The sequence below is a fragment of the Pygoscelis adeliae genome, unplaced genomic scaffold, assembly GCF_000699105.1.
Source record: "Pygoscelis adeliae isolate BGI_AS28 unplaced genomic scaffold, ASM69910v1 Scaffold66, whole genome shotgun sequence".
NCBI classification, from domain to species: Eukaryota; Metazoa; Chordata; class Aves; order Sphenisciformes; family Spheniscidae; genus Pygoscelis; species Pygoscelis adeliae.
Window position 1 is genome coordinate 8,593,598 of NW_008825167.1, and position 21,084 is coordinate 8,614,681.

The following is a 21,084-nucleotide window of genomic DNA, read 5'->3' on the forward strand; positions in this document are numbered from 1 at the left end:
AGGTTTATCATTTCCCTTAACCCTCACCAAGAGCTTCTGTAGCTTTCATTACGACCCATCAGACGTTTCTTACATGGGCTTTTTACTGTGCAGTGCCTGGTCTATTTTATTGCTAAATCATCGTCACACATGCATAGTCAGTAGGTATTGTACAGCTCAGAAAAAATGGATTGATATAGAAAATGTTTAATCGTCATAAATATTTAAATATTTAATAGAGGCTGGTGAGAACTGTCACTTTAGAAGAAGTCAGCCCAGAGGTACGCTCAAAGATAATAGATGCTTCAAGTCAAAGATCAACTTCTGACTATTTTCAACTGCTGTTCGTTATATAACGTTCCACTATTTCTTAAGAGACCAGGGACATTTTTAACATACGCTAGAAGGCTTAAAAGCTAGCTGTTCTCCTAGTGGGCATGTCAGCAATGAATACTAGATTGAGGAAACCAAAGGGAAATAGGAAAGATGGCAAAATATTTCACAGAAGATTTACAATGAGTCCCAAATGGGGAACTTTCCAGGGACAGAGAGGGAAAAACCATTCCCGTTCATCTGACCTGGTAATAAATGTTACAAGGCTGCCACCATATGGCAGCCAGCCTTTTTTTTTTCCCCTACAGATTCCAACAGAAAATAACGCTCCTGGTCAGCTTGTTCCTTTTCTTCTGGAAATCAGTGGTAAAAATATCATAGTCATAAAAATATCATAGTCTTCACCCTTTAAATAATAAAAGCCTGGCCTTTCCTAACCTGTGCCTTGTCAAATCATGTTTTGCCTCACAAAACGTGCGTAAATCTTTACAGATCAAGCTGATAGTGTGTAAATGATCCTATATTTTCAAACACATTAAATAAATGTATAAATCATATTATATATGTGTATATACATGCATTATATATAAAAACATGTGATTTATTACATATTTAATACATACATGCATACATATACACACATGCAGATATACAATCTAAATAAATAAAAGTTTGTTACTTGTTAAGAGAAAAAGTTTCCACAGTTCCATACATGGAAACCATACTGATATGCTCACCCTGCAAAACCAATATTACCTTCTCATCAGGTGTGGGGGAGAACATTTTTTCTTCCATAGGATGCCTTGAATAGTCGTAAGGATAGGTCACAACTAACTCACCCCCATGGAGGCTGGCAGAGAGCACGAATGGGATAGATCTCAACCACTTCATGACTGCTTTCGTCTCAGGGGCCACCTGAAATCCATAAGAAAAAAATCTGTGAGTAGTCATGCAGCTCTGAAGGGATTTGGTCCTGGGCAGGATGAAGCCCAGCAGAGAAGGGAGTGTGTCAGACAGGAGAGAACAGATGAGACACCCTGTTCATTGCGGAAAAACGAAAAAAAAAAAAAGAAAGAGAAACTTTGACAGAAGAATAACCTTTTTTTACAGTGACATTTTCAGCAGTTCAAAGTGATGATGGCAGCATTTTAGACTTGAAAAATCGTAGTGTTGTACCACTACTTGTAAACCAAACTCCTTATCTAATTCCATTTCTGAATCAGCAGGATTGACTTTGGATGGATAAATTGGAATATGGGGATCAATCCCCCCGGCTTGCAGGAGGCTCCTCCATCCCCTTTTTCTGAGGAGTAATTTCACGGACCTGCTCTAGTGTTAGTTAATTCTTAGAGGTAACAGTGTCATCTGGTGGCGGCTCCCTGCAAGCCCAGACACACGCCAGTGCCCTTGGAGGAGGTGAGGCTCCTTTCCTTGCAGCTTGTGAAGTTACCGGGGAAAAGTGGGTGAGGGCAGAGGCTGCTAATCCGGACTCTGCTTTGCACAAGTGCAGATATGCAGGTTTTAAAAAAATGAGCAACATCTGTTATGAGGGACTTAGTCCAGCATCTATACAGGGCTGCTAACATTGCATATCACCCTTTGCTTTGATTCCATCAGCCGTTAGAAAATAATCCAGCCAGGATCCCAGAGTGGCTGATGACTAGTAACAGTGAATCAAGTCAGCAATGTGCAGGAAAAAAACACAAAACAAACAACAACCAAACAAACCAAAACCCTAAACATTAGGGTTGCAATAATAGTAATTCCTGTTTTCTTTGGATCAGTCCCTATTCTGCTATGTAAATCACAGCTTTGGGGATGCAGTGGGTAGCACAAACTTAGGTGTGGAGCAGAGAAAAACACTGTGAAGCAAAGGTGCACCATGGATATATTACAGCTCCCAGCAATGAGGTAGGAAGCAAAGGGTCTCAGGAAAAAGCCATGTCTAAATACAGTTTTACCTGGAATTATTTAAGAAGATATTACCCTGCCCATTCCTGACCTAGGCAGGAGGCAACCTCCCTTCAGATGCCACAGTTATTAACTGAGTCCTCCTAGTTTTCAGGTTTCCTTGAAATTCCATTCCATAGTCGTCAAGCTGCACTAGTGCCTCCAGCTACTGCAGGTGTACTATTTGAAAAGACTGTACCTTGTACTTGGGAAGAAATAGGAACCTGAGGGTTCCCACTGCTGTAAGGTGAATAATCATTGAATCAGTAGTTTGTGGTTAGCATATGGACACAAGTCAGATTGTGCTACTTGTCCTCAGGAGAAACAGGCCAGGTCCAGTTTATCTATCAGCCTATTGGTAGCCTCTGAATCTCTGTGTCGCAACCCTTTCGACCTCGGTATTATAAAGAGGCCACTTAAATAGAGGATGAGATGTAGCAGGTAAAGTCTGACCAACTCAGGAACACACAGAATGTACTTTGCGCACCAGAAACCTAACCAAGGGTTTTTGTATAATTGGAAAGATTAGACACAGTTTCCAGGAAGGTCATGACCTGAAAAACATTTTTAAAAAGGCAGATAAAGGGCACTCCAAAAAGAAAGGACAAATGCTCTGCACTTTTTGCAGTCTCACATACCCACTCACACAACACAGAGGCGAGAGAAGAAAACAGCCCGCCAGGCTTTGTGACAATGAACCTGGCAGTGTCTGAAGAATGCTACCTGCAGCAGTCAAAGTATTTGCTTTTCTGGTCTTTGTACAGTGCCCTGGGATGGTCTGATAATGACCTTTATCCCAAGAGAATTTGGGACTGAACCAGCCACTCTCAGATGAACCCTGAAAGTGCTTTGTTCATCCTTTGAGCCCCTCTCTTCTGAAGAGCAGGAGACCCCAGGTGGCTTGTAAGGTGCTGTGAGTGGCACTGCCTGCCCCACGGGCCCCTGCTTGGGGGTGCACAGGGTGGCTGACGAGCTGGCAATAAGCCTGCATCCTCCAAGCCCCGCAGCACCAGCGCTCCCCAGGAGGATGCTGCCCCAAAGTCTCAGCAGCTCCCTGCCCTGCCTGCAGCTGCCCCAGCTCCTGCTGCCCAGCCAGAGAGGGCATGCCTGACGCCAGAACCAGACCTGCTTTCAAACAGCAGTCTCGGGCCTTGATAAGAAGATTTTTAAGTTGCTTCTGCAATTCAGTGGACAAGGGTGAAATGCACAGTTTTAATCAGAGAGCTCCTAAATTCAGTCGCTCCCCCTGATTAGCCAATTGGCTTACTAGATACCTGCACAACCCACAAGACACTGCTGTGTCACAGGGCCAATGTCTTACTGAAGCGAATGTTGTGGAAAATCAGGAGGTTCAATGTCACTATTTTTATCCTAATAGCATTTCAGTGACAACATGTACAGTGATTAAGGCTTTGAAATGTGCACATCCTGGTTCAGCTCCACTGGATGATATCAGATACTATCTGTGTCACTCTGACCTTTGACTATTCATAGACTTTTCCTTTAATGTGGGTTTTGATTTTTTTTTTCACCAGGGCTCTTGTTTTTTAGTCAGAGGAGATCAATTTTAAAGTATCAATCCCACAAGAACAATTTTGGGCACAATTAGAAAATGGCTAAATTATTTCTGTGTAAGTACAGGGAATGGCCGCTACCCGTTTTAAACCTGAATCTCATTTCTGTTAATTATACTGCAATTAGTCACTGTCTCCATGGCTTTCAAAGATTTCTTTTTTCCCTTTTAGAAGCAACCAGACTCATTTTCCTAAAGACTATGCAAGCCTTCACTGGCACAGACTTCCAAATTCTGTTTGAATCAAGCCAATTTAACTGACTTCATTTCAGATTAAGCCTGAAGTCTCTCAGTCTGAGCCCTCAGACCACTTATAACAATAATTCATAATAGTGGGGAACAAAACACACTGTACAGCACGGGTTACGGGGAGGCAGGAGCTCTCCTGAGTTTATGGGGTTGGCTGGGAGCTCGCTTTCCATTTTCTGATCTTTTTACAGCACCCTGCAATACTCAGATAATTACTGTAATAAGGCAGGTAATAAACACTATTAAGTAAATGAAAGCTGAGAGGCTGGTGTTGAAACACCCAATCTAATGCTTTTGCATGCACAAAGCCAACTACTGTAAGAGCCATGGGTTCATCTGCCTGACAAAATTGAAGCTCATTACGGGAGACCTGATTTGGCTGTCCTGTGATACCACCAGCAGAGGAGGGGGACTTGAGGCTGTGAGACCGCTTACTGCCAGGTTTCTGAACCATGTGAAAGTGCAGTCGTCAAGGAGATTTTGTGGTGCCATCCAGGTCACAGGCAAATTGGTTCCCTCATTTGCTCTGCAAAGCACATAGATTTGGAGATGCTTTGGGTGTTGTTTTGGTCAGGACCCACTTTGGGGTCAGGAGAATATCTAGAGGTTCCCTGAGGCTTGGTGCTGTGAGGAATGAATCATTGGACCATCACCTTATCTGAATTTCTTCTTCAAAAACAAGAAAAGGTTTGCAGGAGAAGGGATGTATTTATAACCCTGGGTCTGCACCCACTGAGGCAGAGTTCAGACAGAGGGTGATTGTGTGCCAGGGCTCCCTGGTCCCTTGTCCGTGGTGACAGACACGCCGGGGTGACCGGCACGCTGCAGCTAGGGCAGAGCTGGCCGCAGCAGTGGGGGTAACTCTGGGAGAAATGTTAGGCTGTCTCCATCCAGCCCTCTATAAACTGCTATGATGTTACACAGTGTCTAAGAAAGCTAAACACATGGTTGTGAAAATGACTTCTGCAAGTGGCTGCCAACTGCTGACCATCCCAAAGACCATCAGAAGAACCAGGGCAGAAGCAGGACTCAGAAGAGGGAATGGGGAGGTTAGAGCCAGAAAATCCAGAGAGTTATGGGGACTCTGGGCTGCACAGTGTGAGACAAGCTCACAGCTTGCACTGGGCACTGGCACAAAGAGGGGTCAAAGCCATGTTTCTCCTTCCTCAGTGGTGCCTGGGCCTTCAACCCTCCACCTCTGGATGCAGAGAGAGAGTGAGTACACGGCTAGAGGGAGATCTCCATCCTTTCCTTCATACCTCAAAGTCTTCTGTGCAGACACTACATCCAGTCTGAAAGGGCAAAGGTAGCTTTCCTGGATACCTCCACAGAAAACCAAAGGCATTTTCAATGACTTTTTTAGGCATGCCAGGCACTCCTGTAGCCTGTCTGCACGTAGTTCAGGGGACAATACAGCCCATGAAAGAGCTCCCAGGAGACTGGCACCCTCACTACCGGTTCTGCAAAGGGCCATGCAAAGAAAGGACTCTGTCTGGTAAACGAGGTGTTGCAGACACAATTTGACTCATATCTTTGTGGACAGGCTAGTGACAGTGCTTGGTGGCTTAGCTATACAGCCTTGGCAAGAACTGAAGTAAGTGGCTGAGAGTTCATGTTCCTAAGGCAGGAAACATCTCCCTTTAAGCATCTCCCCCAGGAAAGCACATCCAGAGATGTGGGTCAAAAATCCTGGCAGGTAACAGACCTGCAATTGCATGGAATGGCCAACCTTGGCAAGGTTGAGAGCAAGACAACACTGGCTCTCAAATCACGAACCCAGTGAGAAGCTGTGACCAAAAAAGATGGGCTCTGCAAGAGCGTCTGAAATAGCACAGTGACTCCCAGTAAGCTAGAAACATATATATATATATGTTTATAGTGACTGTTGGTTTATTATATATTTTTAATTTAGCATGTTCTTCTGAGTAAACACTACTTTATGTTACAAAAGCTGGCAGGTTCCTGACTAATTGAATAATCTTGTTTTGCTCTGGAAACAGGATGACAGATAGTGAACTAAAGTGAGCCATCTTCAGAGAATTGCTGTGAAACAAAGGCATCCCCAGTCAAAGTCCTGGCTTTAGAGGATGAGGAAGAGGGTTTCCTAAAAAGAGAACAGGGATGGCTCCTGCATGGGAAAGCAAACCTGCTGGGAGACCAGGTAAGACTCCACAGTGCAGCCAGCTTGGAGATCACACCTGCAGTGCTCAGGTCCTCTTTGCAAACAATGTAGTTTCATACCAGGTATCTGCAAGGCTGGGCTTAACCCTGCTCCTGAGATTCTTCGTATTTGTTCATACACCATTCATTTGTTGAAGAAAACTTTCAGTTTGACAGCTGGTTCTTAGATGTACAGCCATGAAAACTACTATGCACAAATGGAGTGAACCAAAACTGTTATGTCTCTGGTCTTTTCTCCTAAAATCCCCTTCTTTTTCAGCTGTTTTCATTTGACCTCAGGCTCCGTTCCACATGCTCTCAACCCTTCTTTCCCATCTGAGGCTCTGCACTCTACTTGCATTTACCAGCTCACTGTTATCTCTCATTATTCAGTCAAAAGTTGGAAACTATTAAGCCTGTGACCTTATACTCATGTAGAAATCTAGTGACATGAGCTAGGTTCTGTACAATTACATGCATAAAATAGAATAAACTTCTTGAGCTTAGCTATGTCAAAAATCAGTGGTCTAATACAAAGTGCATTACTGAGCTTTTCACAGCCTTGCATCTTTATGTGCACATTATCCTGAGAAAGTGAGATGCTTTTATCCAGAGTTCGCTACTGTGAAATGGGGTACCAAAACACTGGGGCAGCATCAGAGCTGCCTTTGGGATTTAGGCCTGGCTTCATATGAGATCACCTGCAGCAGAGCAGAAAACTGAAGTATGGTCTCTCAAATCTTCTGCTAATACACCAGCTGCTGAAACAATCCTGTGCCTCACCTGTCTGAGGCTTTGTGCTAGCAATAAAAATTGAATTAGAATAAAATGAGTTTAAAAGCAGAAGAAATTTGGCTTCCTGTGTTTCTTCTTTTAAGGTGAACTAAGTTCCCATGCGAGTTGCTAGTGTCGAGGGCTGCCGGGCTGCCAGTGACACAGGTAAGACTGAGCTTTACATTCCTGAACATCACATAACGTGAAGCTTAGTGATGATGAATGCGAGGTCCTGCAGTGCTGCCTCCATCCTGCTCCCCAGGACTTGAGGCAGCAGCAACTCTCCCTTCCAGCACCACTGCAGTCTGACAGGCTGTTTCCATTGCTTCAGCTGGTTACAGTCATTTATAACCATACTTTTTGTGGAAAGCTGATGCCACACAGCTTCACATGAAGCCTTTGTATGTTTTCCAAGGCAGAAACCACCATTGCATCAAACCTGTGCAGAGCTTAGTGCAATGAAAGCCAAGTCCATGAAGTCTTTAACATGCTACCACAGTTGAAATCACCAATGATGAACCATTACACACTCGTGACCCCCTCCTAACAGTCATTATTCTTAATATAAAATAGCAAAATCCAAATTATCCACAAATTTTCCCAATGATTTGTGACACCTGCCTCTTTGGCCGGACCTACACCATGATTTTTCTTGCCAATTCTGAGCCTGTCCAGTTTAGTACTACTTATAAAACCTGATTAGCAGAGAATAACTTCAGACCAAACAATCTCAGTTTCTTAATTCCTGAGTTGCTCTGTAGTATATGTGATTTATAAAATTTGTAATTCATACCTTACCCCACCAGTAGGATTGTGGAATGGGGATGTGGTCAAGACGGGCCCCATGAATCCCGGCTCTTCTGTAAGCCTCAGACGTCAAATCAGGGAAATTTCTGTTCAGGTCCAAGTTCTGAGCTGTCTGTCGTCCAATGACCCATCCATTGTAACCAGCTCCCTAATTTGTAACATAGAAGCCAACCTCAGAATAACTTCCTGTCTCAAAATGTCACGTTGTGGAAATTGTTTAAAATGCCATTTTAATCAAGGGGAAGTTTTAAAAGAAGCAAACTGAAAACGTCTATACTGTTAAAAAACCACACTTATTAATCATTTTTTATCCCCATGATCACTAACGCACTAACTAGCATGCAGGAAGCATTTCACTCACCAGTGATGTGACTCATGAGAGGAACACAGCAGTTTCTTACTCAGCACAGAGCAGCATGCAGAGTGGGTTAGCGGAGGAGAAAAAGAAAATACAGCTGACGCTCCAAGACAAGAATGCAAAAAACCCAGACTCACACAACAGACAGAGCTCACCATATGAGCAACACAGAAAAAGAAAGGTCCTATTTTCATGCTAATGGTGCTGGCGATAAAAGTGAGGTGAAAAGAAGTATGTCAGGTAACATATAACAGAAGTTGTGCTTTCACAGGTCTCCTTCAGGCACCAGCTGATCTCTGAAAAGTGCCATCCATTATTAAAGCATGATAGTACAGAAAATATTCACATTTTATTATACCTGCTTTTCTACAAGAGGAAGAATACCTATTCCACAGTATTAAACTACATTTCCTTATAAAATAATTTAACAGTCATTACAGTGAGTCAGTAGGCATTTTGTTTTAGAACTGATAGCAGAGAGTGCTAAATGTGTGAAAAAGTAACACAGTCATTCCCACATCATCGCATGCAGGCAGCAAAAATGACAAACATGGCTCTGATTTCCTCTTAGCTCTGTTCACATCATCTTTGGAAAACAACCTACCACCAACAAGGCTGGGATTCTGGCTGCTGATTAACACTCCCTCCCATATGTGACACTCCCCTCCCAGTTTGTCCTTTCCCATGGGGAATTTTAGAAGCATGAAGCACTGAGCATTTCCTTATGAAAAGTCTTTTACCTCTTCTGCAGCCAGTTCATACCCATCAGGGTTCAGTGAAGGTAGGAGATGAATTCTGGTGTTATTAATCAAGGTCTGGATGCGAGGATTCCCGAGAAGATACTCCGAACACAGATACTGTGCGAGGTATATTAGCAGTTCTTTCCCCACAACTTCATTTCCATGCATATTGCCAATGTACTTAAATTCTGGCTTGACTGTGGAATATGAAGTAATGAGATGCTTTAGTTTGATTATATCTGGATGGCTTCCAAAAGCAGAGTAACCCGAATAGCTTACTGATGAGTCAGAAAGTTTTATTTACACTAATTTAATGCATACATTCCTGTAAATAGCACACCAGTTCCAGGTGAATTTCCCTCCATTACAAGTCAGTTCAGCAATGATTTAAATAGTGTGAAATAAAGTAAGTCCATACTTTCAGGATTCCAAACTGTAAGAGGCAATCATTGCTCTGAGCTTTTGCTGGACTCACCATTAATTGTGAACAAAGAATGTTGCAAACAAAAATGTCAAGCCACGGCTGGGAAGGAGCAAAATACACCCCTGGCACTCTCACTTACCTTGGGCGGCTTCAATACCTTACACTGTCATAGATCCTAGAAATGACCTGCAGATGTGTAATATATTACCCCTCCATTTGGAACAGAAATTAGGTTGTGCATAAAAAGGGGCTTTTAGGCTAAATAGCCTTGGAATAAGACTATTAGAAACATATAACTTCACAATTCCCTGCAGTTAGTCTCTCAATTTCCATCCTTCCTTAGAGATTAACAGAAAGTAGAAAATGGATGCACTTTGGAGACACCCTTTCCTGTCTATCCCTTCATCTTCATCTTTGATCCTGGCCAGCCTCGAGCACTAGACACTGGAGGAGGGCTGGCACAGAGCTATTATGCCAGCTTGCTCAGGCTGGCAAAATCTCCAGCTCTAGAGCTATTTCCACCCTCTTTTATGCTGTCCTGAGCAGCATGAAGCAACAAATTTAGAAGGAAATGCTAGGTAACGTGTTAAACTACCATGTTTTATCATGCCATATCACAGTTTAAATTTAAAAGCCTGATTCATAGGCTTTGTGTTTTCCTGGCAAATGGAGTATCAGCTTAAAAAGACACCTGCACCTTCTTTTCTTTACACAAGAGAGGAAGGAAGATAGGCCAGGAAATAGTAATGTAGATCTTTGTTCTGTTAAAGACGTCTACTGGGATCTTGATCAAGTTTAAAGGCACGTCAAAACACCTCTACACCATGCAAGGCAGCATGGCCGAGAGTGAACGAAGCTAACACCAGTCTTCGCTGTCTTCTCTGCCTCCCCTGCAGCATAGCACACAGAGGACACAGTAGCTTGACCTGAGATGATAATCTCAATAAAGTATTAAGTCAGATGTACTTCAGTTCTGCTACACTGCTGAGCCTGCTTTGATGCTGGAGCTAGTCTGATGAGAAGCAACATGAGCCTCTTGGTATGCAGCAATGGCCACAGCAGTCCACCAGATTTAGTCAGGTACTATATTTGAGCTGGGAGCTGGTAACTGGAAAACAATACCTAATACTCCCCAAGAAAATGATCTGCATTTTGAACAATTTAGGACATTTAAAAATCTGGCCCTTGCTTTCTTAGTGATGAATCTGCAAAACAGAGAACAGCACTGTTCCCCTTTGCATAAAAGTGTGAGGTCAGATATTCCAAAGGTGTTCAGGCACTTTGATAACATAAATTCCTGGTATCATTCACCTGTTACACTGACAGGTATGGCACTGACCTGAATCTCTGTTCAGGAGGATTGTTTTCTGTGCTGCATTGCCCTTTTTTGATGTGAATGTCCTACTGTATCTGAGGCCTTCTCACAAGTTATACATATTTTAGGATGTGAAGGACTATGTTTAGACTAGGCACAGGCATTACTTGTAGGAAGTGCGTAGGGTTTGACAGTGCAGTGATAAGTAAAAGGAGACTGAGGAAGTGGTAGATGATGGTCAGTAACAGAAAACTATCCAAACTTCTTTGTACGCTGGGCACAAGTAAGTAATAGCCACGTCACTGCAACCAAGTACATGGTCATACCTCTAGGAAAAAGGAACGTCAACCAGGGCCATAAACTGAGGTCATAAAGTTAGGAAATTGCAACCGGACTGTAATTGCTACAGTGAATCATCAGCTATTGCTGTAATTCAGGAACGCAAAGGAGGAGAAATGTTTTTGAATCAATGTTTTTTGCAGTTTAAGTGATATCCCATTAAAGGACCTGTTTTCACTCACATAATCTGGAGTTCCCTCAAGCAACCTGATCAGCACTGATATAACTCACGCAGTTCATGGTGTCCAGGCTTGGTTGAAAACTCAATCACAAAAAGATCCTTCCCTTCAAAACTGCGACCTATGCTGTAAGTTGTTGCAATATGGGAGCACTTAGAAGCAGTCTTCTTCAACGTGCTCACCATTTGGGAATATGAATGGTGTTTGAACTGAATAAAAGTTGCTGGCAAGTCTGAAGGCAAATCTTCCTCAACTTCTACTTCTCCTGCAAAGAAAAATTGTAATACAGTGTTTAAAACCATGGTACTCAGAGGATTGTATGAATGCCTGCACTTTTCTGCAAAATACCTTTTTCAGTAGTAGAATTATAGAAAATACAGCCACAATTAAAACCTTAAATCTATGTAGTACATCCTATACTGTTTATTGTGGCATATTTTGTTTGCAAAATCATACTAATGCATATGCACACTGACAAATATTTTGTGCAACCTCTAGTTATAATTTGGCCTTTGGCATGCTTAGCACATTGTAGTCACAAAATGTACAGATTTTTCCCTTTGAATCTGGTGGATCAAATTCATTTTTTATGAGATTCAGCTGTCTTCAGCTATCTGGATCTTCATCCAAACAAAAATCTATGACAATCATTAATGAGATTATTTTAATGAGCTGTTAAGCTTGTCAAGTAGTCATGAATTTATGAGTGCATTAAAGTTTCAGTTTTTAAATAAAATATTTCAAATATACAGACAGCTATCACACAGGGCAGGGCTTATCTAAGTGCACACTGGCAGTCCAAACGTCTAGCTCTGAGCTGCCTGTCTTGATGCTCTTTGTGTATGAGGGAGAGAAATAGATGCTTCTTGAGCACAGTTTAATTAAGTGTTTAAAATAGGTGGAACAAAATGAATCACACCTTACAGGTGTCTATAAAAATGACAAACTGAGATGACAAGCGGAGAGGTTTTGTGCCATAGACATGTCAAGCTGAGTGAGATGAGACCCTTCCCATCTAGACGAGTAAGATGTGTCAGCAGAGCTTCCTTCCTTACCTCGCAGCTTTGCCAGCGGGTCAAAACATCCCTCTTCTTCCCCAGCGAAAAAGCGGTCGCAGTCTAAGAAGTAAGGCCAAGCCATGTCTATTGCATCAAAGGCAGGGAGGCAATTTTTTTTCAGGTTTTCACAGACATGCCTGCAGGGCTTTATAACTTTGTCCTTTTCGCACTGCGGGGCCAGCACCGAGCAGCCCAGGAGCCTCAGGTCCGGATTGCATTCTCCCTGGAGCAAGTTGTGCAGCACGCTGATGAGGATGTACTCGGAGCTGTACTCAATCACTTCTCGAGACTTCTGATCCAGAAAATTAGGATACATTGTTTGAGTATAGGCAACATCAGTACAAGAACTTAAGGCAATGTCCACGCATTTTGCTATGAAAAGGAGATGAACATATGAAAAATAACTTGCTTTGCTGACACTCTGGATAGTTCAAAGACAACATAACAAATAACACGTTCAATGAGCTTATTTTTTTTGTTCACAGATAGACTGGAGGCAGTTTGCAATTCTCTCAAATGAATTTGATGTCTAAAACCACTTATAGAAAGATGATCGAAAGTATGCTTGGTCTGGAGATTGATTGCCAACAGTTTGATGCAAGTAAATGTCATTCAGAATTCAAATAGTATCTGACAATTTGATGGGGCACCAGGGGTTATCTGATTGATAAGCACTGTTCGTAAAATAAGATTTATTTTGTTAATTCAGTACCTGAACAGCAATGAAAGGACAAATCCCTGGCCAGAAAACACTGGAGTACCAGGCCCACATGGGAGTTCATTTAACAAATAGCTTGGAAACCACCAAAATTAATAAAGCCTGGTTTCCAAAGGAAAGGCTGTCTCATACTCAATTAACTCTTATCTGATTTAAATTAAGAATACAGTTTGAGCTTATTAAACATCAGAGAATCCATAAGAGAGAAAAATCCCCTGTTGAGATCTGTCTAACCTGGGAAAAACTCAGGTTCCTGAATAAAGTGTATTTCTGATATCACTTTCTCCCCTGTCCTTGCCTTTTAGTATGGATTCACTGACGAGGTGTGAGATCATATATATTTTTCCTTTAGTGGAGAAGGTATCAGTAAGATATCTCTCTCTGCTTGGCCCTGCAAAATTTGTAAGACTTTAATATCTCTGAAACTGCAGCCCCTCTGTGAAGTTTGATTGAAATTGCTCAAAGAGATCAAAAGTTATTCTGGGACTTGACTCAGAGGCAAGCAGGCCCATAAATGTGCTTACACATATATTTTCATAAACCTAATACATTTTAAGAAATCAGGTCAAAAGGTCTTAGGAAGGATAAATGTCGGTATCCGACATCCGAAAAGCTTCAACCCACTCAGAGGTGAAAAGGGAGTAATAGAGAGATGTCTCTTCATAAAATTACTGATTATTACAGTAATGGGCCTGCGTTTGAGCCTCCTTCTCTTGCTAATGTCTCTGGCTGGTAACGAATACCATTGTCACAGCAGCAAAATCCTACCTTGTGTGAAAGAGATCATCTCTCTAGGAACAAGACCTACTATAGCACCAACATTGGAAAACTTGTCAGGAAATAATGAAGAAATACTTAAGGTTTTGAGATTCTCCAAGGACAGCGAGCAAAGTTACATCGTACCTTTCTGTACAGTTTGGCATTGACCTGCAAATAAAGAGGAAAAAAAAGCATTATGGGGCAGGTATCCGTGGTAGCTCCTTCATGTTAGGAATTGTCCAGTCTGGTAGCCCCACAGAGGCTGCTGCAGCTCTGTGTCCTGAGGTCCAGCCATACCAGGGACAAGCACGTATTCCCAACAGGCACATTTAGGTATATGCACAGAGAGAAAACACAGTACAGGCAAACCAGCACCAAAAGCATCATCCTGTTCCCCTTTCTGGCAGATCAGGATGAAAGACCATTGATGGAAAAGAAGTACAGGAGGATCCCTCCAGTAGCTCAGCTTATACACACTGGAACCCCAGTAGCTAGGCTCAGTTTACCCAGTAGCTGGCCCCGGGATCCACCGATCTTCCAGTTGCCTCATGCGCTGACACACATGCGGGTCTCTCTGGTAGCTGGCCCAGACCTAGGGTTTCACTGGTAGCCAAGCCCCAGACACCATGGTCTTCCTAGTATCTGGCTTGGATGTCCTGGGTCCTCCAGTAGCCAACTCTGAGACCCTCCAGTCTCTTCAGTACCCAGCCCAGGATCACAGCCACTTAAATACCCAGCTCCCAAATCTTTTGTCCTGTCCACTGCTAGTCCAGCTTGGTGTTTGCTAGCAATTGCACACACTGACATACATACTGGAGGCACACGTATTCTGGTCCCTCCAGCCACTGCACCCCAGACATACAAGCCCCTCTGACCCATGGTCTCACACCAGTCACTGGCATGTGGAGCCCCATGCACCTCCATCCACACACAAAAAAAGAGAGACCCTCACCCAGGCAGAGTTGGAAATGGAGTTTGATAAGAAGACAGGACAGATTGCAGGGATCAGGTGCAGGGCATTGCCAGACAAGCACACTGACCAGCCAGTCTTTGATCCACTTTAAAAAAGGAGGACTTGATAATATACCTGAAGTGTGGTTGTGTAACAAATCAGGTCTATGTTTGAAAAAGACGTTGAGCTGCCCAGCCCTGACAACTTGACAATATTTCTAGGCATGCTTAAAAACTCTAAGTTAGGTGCCTAGGAAATTTCACAAAGGAAAATGTAGGTCTCTGGTAATCTGGTTTAGTCTAAAAGTCCATGTGAGTCCTTCTGTACATACCAAGATGCCTTATGGATCTTCCCCTAACAAATCTATTGGTCCCACATAATGCTGCGCATACCTTTCTTGTAAAGCAATTAAGCCTTTGGTGGATATGAGGGGATGTATTTCTTCCCCATCCTACTTCATCCTATCTCTAGCAACTGTATTTTATAATCCTTTTAATAATATCTTAAAACGAATTATTTCCCTCCCCAACTACTCTCATGGGAAAGCTTTTCCAAAAGCTCACTCCTCTAATGGCTAGAAATTGCCTTTTAATTTCCTGCCTAAAAGTATTCGTGGCCAGTTTATATCCATGCACTGTTGTGCCAGCATTGTCCTTTAGCTTAAATAGCTCTCTGCGCTCCCTGGTGCATGCCTTCATCGTGTGTTTGCAGAAAGAAATCAGATCCCCTAAGCTTTCTATTTACTAGGTCAAATAAACAAAGTTCTCTTGATTTTGAAGGAACGTGGTTTGACAACCCAGGAGAGGCCTCTTTTGCTCCTGTAGCCAATGAATCTATATTGCCCTTCTCCGATACTGGCAACTAAAGAAAAATATCGCTACCAAGGTATTGGAGCTGTTTTCACCAGTGCCTCATAGGAGCTAAGCCACTACATGCAAGCTTTTTAAACACCAACAGGTCTGCTTTCCTTGTGATGTATTGGGGATATAGCTACGTTGCTATTTCTTCTAACTCTCACTGGGGGGACAGGCATCTAGCTTCTTGCTCAGTGAATTGAGCATTTGTCCTCGTAAGACCAAATTAATTATGTTTTCTTTTTTTCCTACTAAGGAAAGTTTAAACTTCTACTCCCGGCATATTTGTTTAAATGTAATAATCTCCATATGCATTGCTAATGAGTTGATCATTCTTTAGCCAAAATAAAATCATTATAACGAGAACAAAATTAAACCTGGAATTTTATCTTGGAGGGAGGCGTTTAATTGGAAATGAGTCTGGTTCCATATTATGAATTGTCATTGATCCACATTACCTCATAAAATAAATGAGGGATCAGAACTAGGAGAAACAGCCCATCTGCAACACCAGCAAGTTCTGGTAAGCAGCAAGCTGGAAAAAATTATATCCATACAAACTCCTTTCCTGGCTTGGTACTTTATGCTAATAGCCATAAACAATACCTGGTTCATCAACAGTGCTTTCCGTTATAGGATTTCAGTGTTTCCCTTAGTTAGGCACAATCCCCTCAGTGAGTTAGTTATTAAGGTCAAGGCATTTCTAAAAAAGCTTCAGATCAGCCAGATACTGCATGTAGTTTTACATCTGGGGATAACCAAGGAATTAGCATTGTGTACAGTGCTAGCTGGGAAAGAGAAAGGAGTGATCTCTTGTTAGTAAGAGCTTCAGCAATTAATCCTGCTGATAAAACTGGATGACACTACCCTCCCTGAATCTGGATAGTCTTATATCCTAACTCCATCACACCCACAACAACTTGTGAGGCCTTGCACACAAGTCTGGAGCCAGCCAAATGTTCCATACAGAGGGGAAAACTTGGTGTGGATGGGACTGGCTTGAGTTCAGCCATGTCCCAACGAGCAGAGTGACAGTGTCTCTGGTTACGACAAGGGTCGTTAGCAATGAATCCCCTTCATTACTTCAAAGGGTGGCTAAGAAATATTGGACACTTTTTTTTTTCTCCTCAGCAGAAAATTACTATATTGTAGCTATTATTTTAGACTAGAGGGTCGTGTGTGCTGAGCGCAGTTCTTCATGGTTTCATCTGGGGAGTATGAGGGTCTTTCTACAACTGCTCACATTTCCTCAAAGGTAAAAGGCATTTCCCCCTGCTGGCTCCATGATCAAGCTACAAACATCCTTTTTGTTTGTCTCCTCAACATGCACTGATCAAATAATGAAACTGAGGCACACACAATCTCCCAGACCACTATTACTGTGCAGGAGTGCTATAGCCATCAGTCAGTTTGATACGTGGCACAAACCTGTTCTCAACAGTGTCTCAGTATTCTGCTTATTCAGCTGGAGCAAAAAGGTATTCTGGCAACACGCTGGAACAAGCAGAGGAAACCAAAGGGAAAATGCAGCAGGCGGGGTCTGGGCATGGTGCTGCTGCTTCCCCCTGCTCTGGCTCTCTGAGCAGCAGCAGTCTTGCTGTGTTTAGCAGATGCCTCTTTCTGCCCAGCTGGCCAGAAGGAGCTGTGTCGGGAAGCAATGGATAGCTGATGGAAGAGACATGCAAAATTTCGCTAAGTCATATGCTGTAGCTGGGTTCACAAGAGGACAGGATCATTTTGTGAGCAGGAGTAGATGTTAGCACAGGAGAGCTAAAGACAGCTCTGGTTTCAGACTGCCTGCTACCTGGCTTCTACACTTTGTTATTTTTACCATACTTACAAGGAGAGACAATCTATTAAACAGCATGGTTATTACTCATTAACAAAGATGCTGACTGAAGAGGATAGATTTATTTTTAGATGAGGAACCCAAATCCGTATAAACCTTTCCCATGGCAACTGAAGTTGTTCATCTCAGTATGTGATAAGCAGGGGTGATTCTTCAACACAGGGTAAAGCTTTTCCACTACTTTTGGCCCAGGATGTCCCTCACAAACTCAAAGCTACCAAGACTCACTCATTGACTAGCAGCAAAACTGACTCCTTCCTCCTGGGTCCTAAACCTAAGCCTCGTATTTTCGCAGCACACCATGCTGTTTTGTCCCTGTCTCTCTCTGTCAGAGACATCTATGCAGCTTCTTCTGCCGTCTCAGAGGCCAGCTCTGCCCAAACTGTAGCACCTCTCCCCACCACAGCCCCCGCAAGCTGCCACGTGAGCCATACATCAGCCACAGCTCTGTCGTGTAAACACCCAGGAGTGAAGCAGCTTGAGCTTCCAGGTTATCAGGAGTTAATATATATAAAAGCAAGAGAGAAAAGGTCTTGCTTTATAGCAAGTCTTAAATGTGCATGTGTTCTGATGTGGTGTTTGGACTTTTCCTATGTTTCCTAATGCCAATGCTTGCATATGTTTTGGAGGGTGCGGCTCTGCAAGGGCCAAAGATAATTCTCCAGTGCATGTACTTATATAAATAAGTGTTAATGCACGTAACTGGGCCAGAGCCTGCCTGCCTGGAGAGCAGGCAGCAGGAAACTCTCCAAGGCCAGCTCCTGAGCTGCAGCTGCACGCTCTGCCCCTGCAGCCCTGCACTCACGGGTCTGGGTCTCTGCACACAGAAATGACCAACAAATCTGTGTCCCCACCCATTATAGCTCTTTTTGTTGAAGCTCCGGCAATGCCAGTTAGAAGAGTTCAGCCACTCCCTTTCTCTTTTTCATAAGAGGAATGACAAGCAATGATATACAGAGTTTCTCAAGTCTTCAGATTAACTTGGCAGGCTTCCGTCGCTGCTTCTTTTGTGCTTGAGAGAGGCTAAACCTCTTCCATTTTTTGAGCAGACGCTTCCCTCGCCTCCTCTCATAGTCCCATCAGCAGGCAGGTTGGTACAGAGAGACCTTTTTCTTCCTGACCCAGAACAGCCTTTTCAATTTTTTATGTTTATTTTTGTACTCTAGCTATTCCACCAGAGCTACAAAAGTCCTTTCAGTAGCACAGCTTCTATTTAAGATTATGGATAAAATAACTTATTGAAGAGGAGAAAAGCCATTTCAAGCTTTCTGAGCCCTCTCTGTAATATAGGCTTCTGGTTTTAATTTGCAAAGGCAAGCTTGAAAATCTACAATGCAGCACATACATATTTTACTGCCAAGCTTACATTTTTTCCCCTTGATGATTCAGCACTGAAAGAAGCAAGCTGCTGTGATTAACCCTAACCCAGACAATAGAGCTCAACAGCTTCTTCCAGTGCCATGGCTTGGCTGGTTGCCTTTTCAAGAGCAAAGCCAACAGGAGACTTGTGCACTTGAGGATATGGAATAAGCCCAAGGGCCAGTCTTAAATTCAAAGTATCTAAATCATTCAGTGAGGCTTACACAATTGCATTGTTATGACTGACAGATCGAACAAGATTAGATAATTTATCTTCTACAGACCAGCACACCCCCTACCAGCCTTCTGGGTTTCTTACAATACTGTTTTAAACTGGAAGACTTATGTATTCATTTTAGCCTGTCTATAGTAAAAACCTCTGCTTTTCCAGACAAAGCATTTCAGTTTCTGATCATATTAGCATTACTCTCCTTGCGGTTCTACATGGTTCATTGAGTCAGTCTTTGCAATGCTAATCTGCCTTGTAACACTAAAGAGACAAAAGTCAGTATCAGCCGTAATATGCAGACACTGCTGGGCTGTACCATTTTGCAAAACATTGCAACAGCACCTGCAAATGGCAAAGCACAGCCTGCCTCCAGAGCCAACTCCCGGCTACAGCATGAGGACAAGAGAAGGACAAGATCCATTATAGAATACTATAATGGATCAGAATTGCCAGGAGGAGGGTGCAGGAGGAGTGGAGAAGTAAGGGGACTAGTGGCAGAGGAATGAGGCAGTTGAGTAGCTTGGCTGGGGAGAAAATGGTTGAGCAGAAAGCCCAGGAGAGAAGGCAGCTACATATCAAAGGCATACATGCAGGGGCAGAAGTGGAGAAGATCCCCAGCCAGAGAGAAGGAATTCCAGGAAAACTGGAGGCAAGAAGAGTGATTGCAAAAAGCAGCCCATGTGGCGAACTCCTTTTTCTGGATACATCAAAGCTTTTGTGAGTAGAGGACTTAATTCCTGTTACTAATCTTCCACTCCAGCAATTGCTGTAACTGCCCCAGGGCAGTGATGTGTTTGCAAATGGGCACAAGCAATATGCAGGAGCCCTATGTGCAGGCAGTGAGACAAGCCCTGTTTCAGCCCTGCTCCCTCACATGAAGATGCCTGAAAGCACCTGAAACAGATTAATGCCTAATCTGCCTTCACTTTGCAGAGCAAGAACACAGCAGGAAGACGCAAGCCAGGATTCGTTATTAATCACCCTTCTTTCTAACCCACCTGCTGCCTGGCATTCAGTTAAACACCCGTTTTTATTGAATTACTGAAGGTGTTCCCACAGCAATGACAATGCAAACAAACTGTTTCTCTCACAGGAATGATCTGGGGCCTGGGATAAGATGCTGAAGCTTTCACATGGGTGATGGGAGTTCACACAACCTGCAGACCACAGGTCAAAATCTGTGCAAATGCACACCAAGACCTGCCACTTGGCAACGGCTCAAAGCCAGCCTCAGTGGTGGCCAACAATTCTCACTTGTTTCTAATTGTCCATATGCAACTCAAACAGGGCTGCAGTTGTAGGAGCCTAAAAGCACTGAGGAAGAGTATTCTGTCTGCCTGTCTGTCCCCATATTACGGTGGGGGTCTGCTACAGGCCACAGACCAAGCGGATGAGGCCCTCTATAGACAGATCAGAGCAGCCTCATGCTCACAAGCCCTGGTCCTCATAGGGGACTTCAACCACCCCGACATCTGTTGGAGGGACAACACGGCAGGGAATAAGCAATCAGAGAGGTTCCTGGAATGTGTCGATGATAACTTCCTTCTCCAAGTGGTAGAGGAGCCAACGAGGAGAGGTGTTACACTGGACCTTGTTCTCACCAATTAGGATGGGCTGGTGGGGAATGTGAAGCTCAAGGGCAGCCTGGGCTGCAGTGACCATGAAATGGTGGAGTTCAAGATCCTGAGGGCACGGAGAAGGATGCACAGCAAGCTCACTGCCCTGGATTTCAGGAGAGCAGACTTTGGCCTCTTCAGGGATCTGCTTGGTGGAGTGCCATGGGACAAAGCCCTGGAGGGAAGAGGGGCCCAAGAAAGCTGGTTAATCTTTAAGGATCACCTCCTTCAAGCTCAGGAGCGATGCATCCCAACAAAGAGGAAGTCAGGCAAGAATGCCAGGAGGCCTGCGTGGATGAACAAGGAGCTCCTGGACAAACTCAAACACAAAAAGGAAGCCTACAGAGGGTGGAAGCAAGGACAGGTAGCCTGGGAGGAATACAGTGCAATTGTCCAAGCAGCCAGGGATCGGGTTAGGAAAGGTAAAGCCCTGATAGAATTAAATCTGGCCAGGGACATCAAGGGCAACAAGAAAAGATTCTACAGGTACATTGGGGATAAAAGGAAGAT

The 21,084-nt window shown here is 43.5% G+C and overlaps 1 protein-coding gene across 1 annotated transcript in view; it reads right to left on the reverse strand.

Moving 5' to 3' along the window:
• CPZ (carboxypeptidase Z) overlaps positions 1-21,084 on the reverse strand; it is a 37,363-nt gene that overhangs the window by 9,706 nt on the left and 6,573 nt on the right. Inside the window, exons 2-7 of the mRNA XM_009328820.1 lie at positions 13,860-13,883; positions 12,236-12,610; positions 11,233-11,445; positions 8,924-9,120; positions 7,812-7,973; positions 1,069-1,227 (exon numbers count right to left, since the gene is read on the reverse strand). Of these exons, the coding sequence (XP_009327095.1) occupies positions 1,069-1,227; positions 7,812-7,973; positions 8,924-9,120; positions 11,233-11,445; positions 12,236-12,610; positions 13,860-13,883 (1,130 nt within the window). The remainder of the gene's footprint in view (positions 1-1,068; positions 1,228-7,811; positions 7,974-8,923; positions 9,121-11,232; positions 11,446-12,235; positions 12,611-13,859; positions 13,884-21,084) is intronic.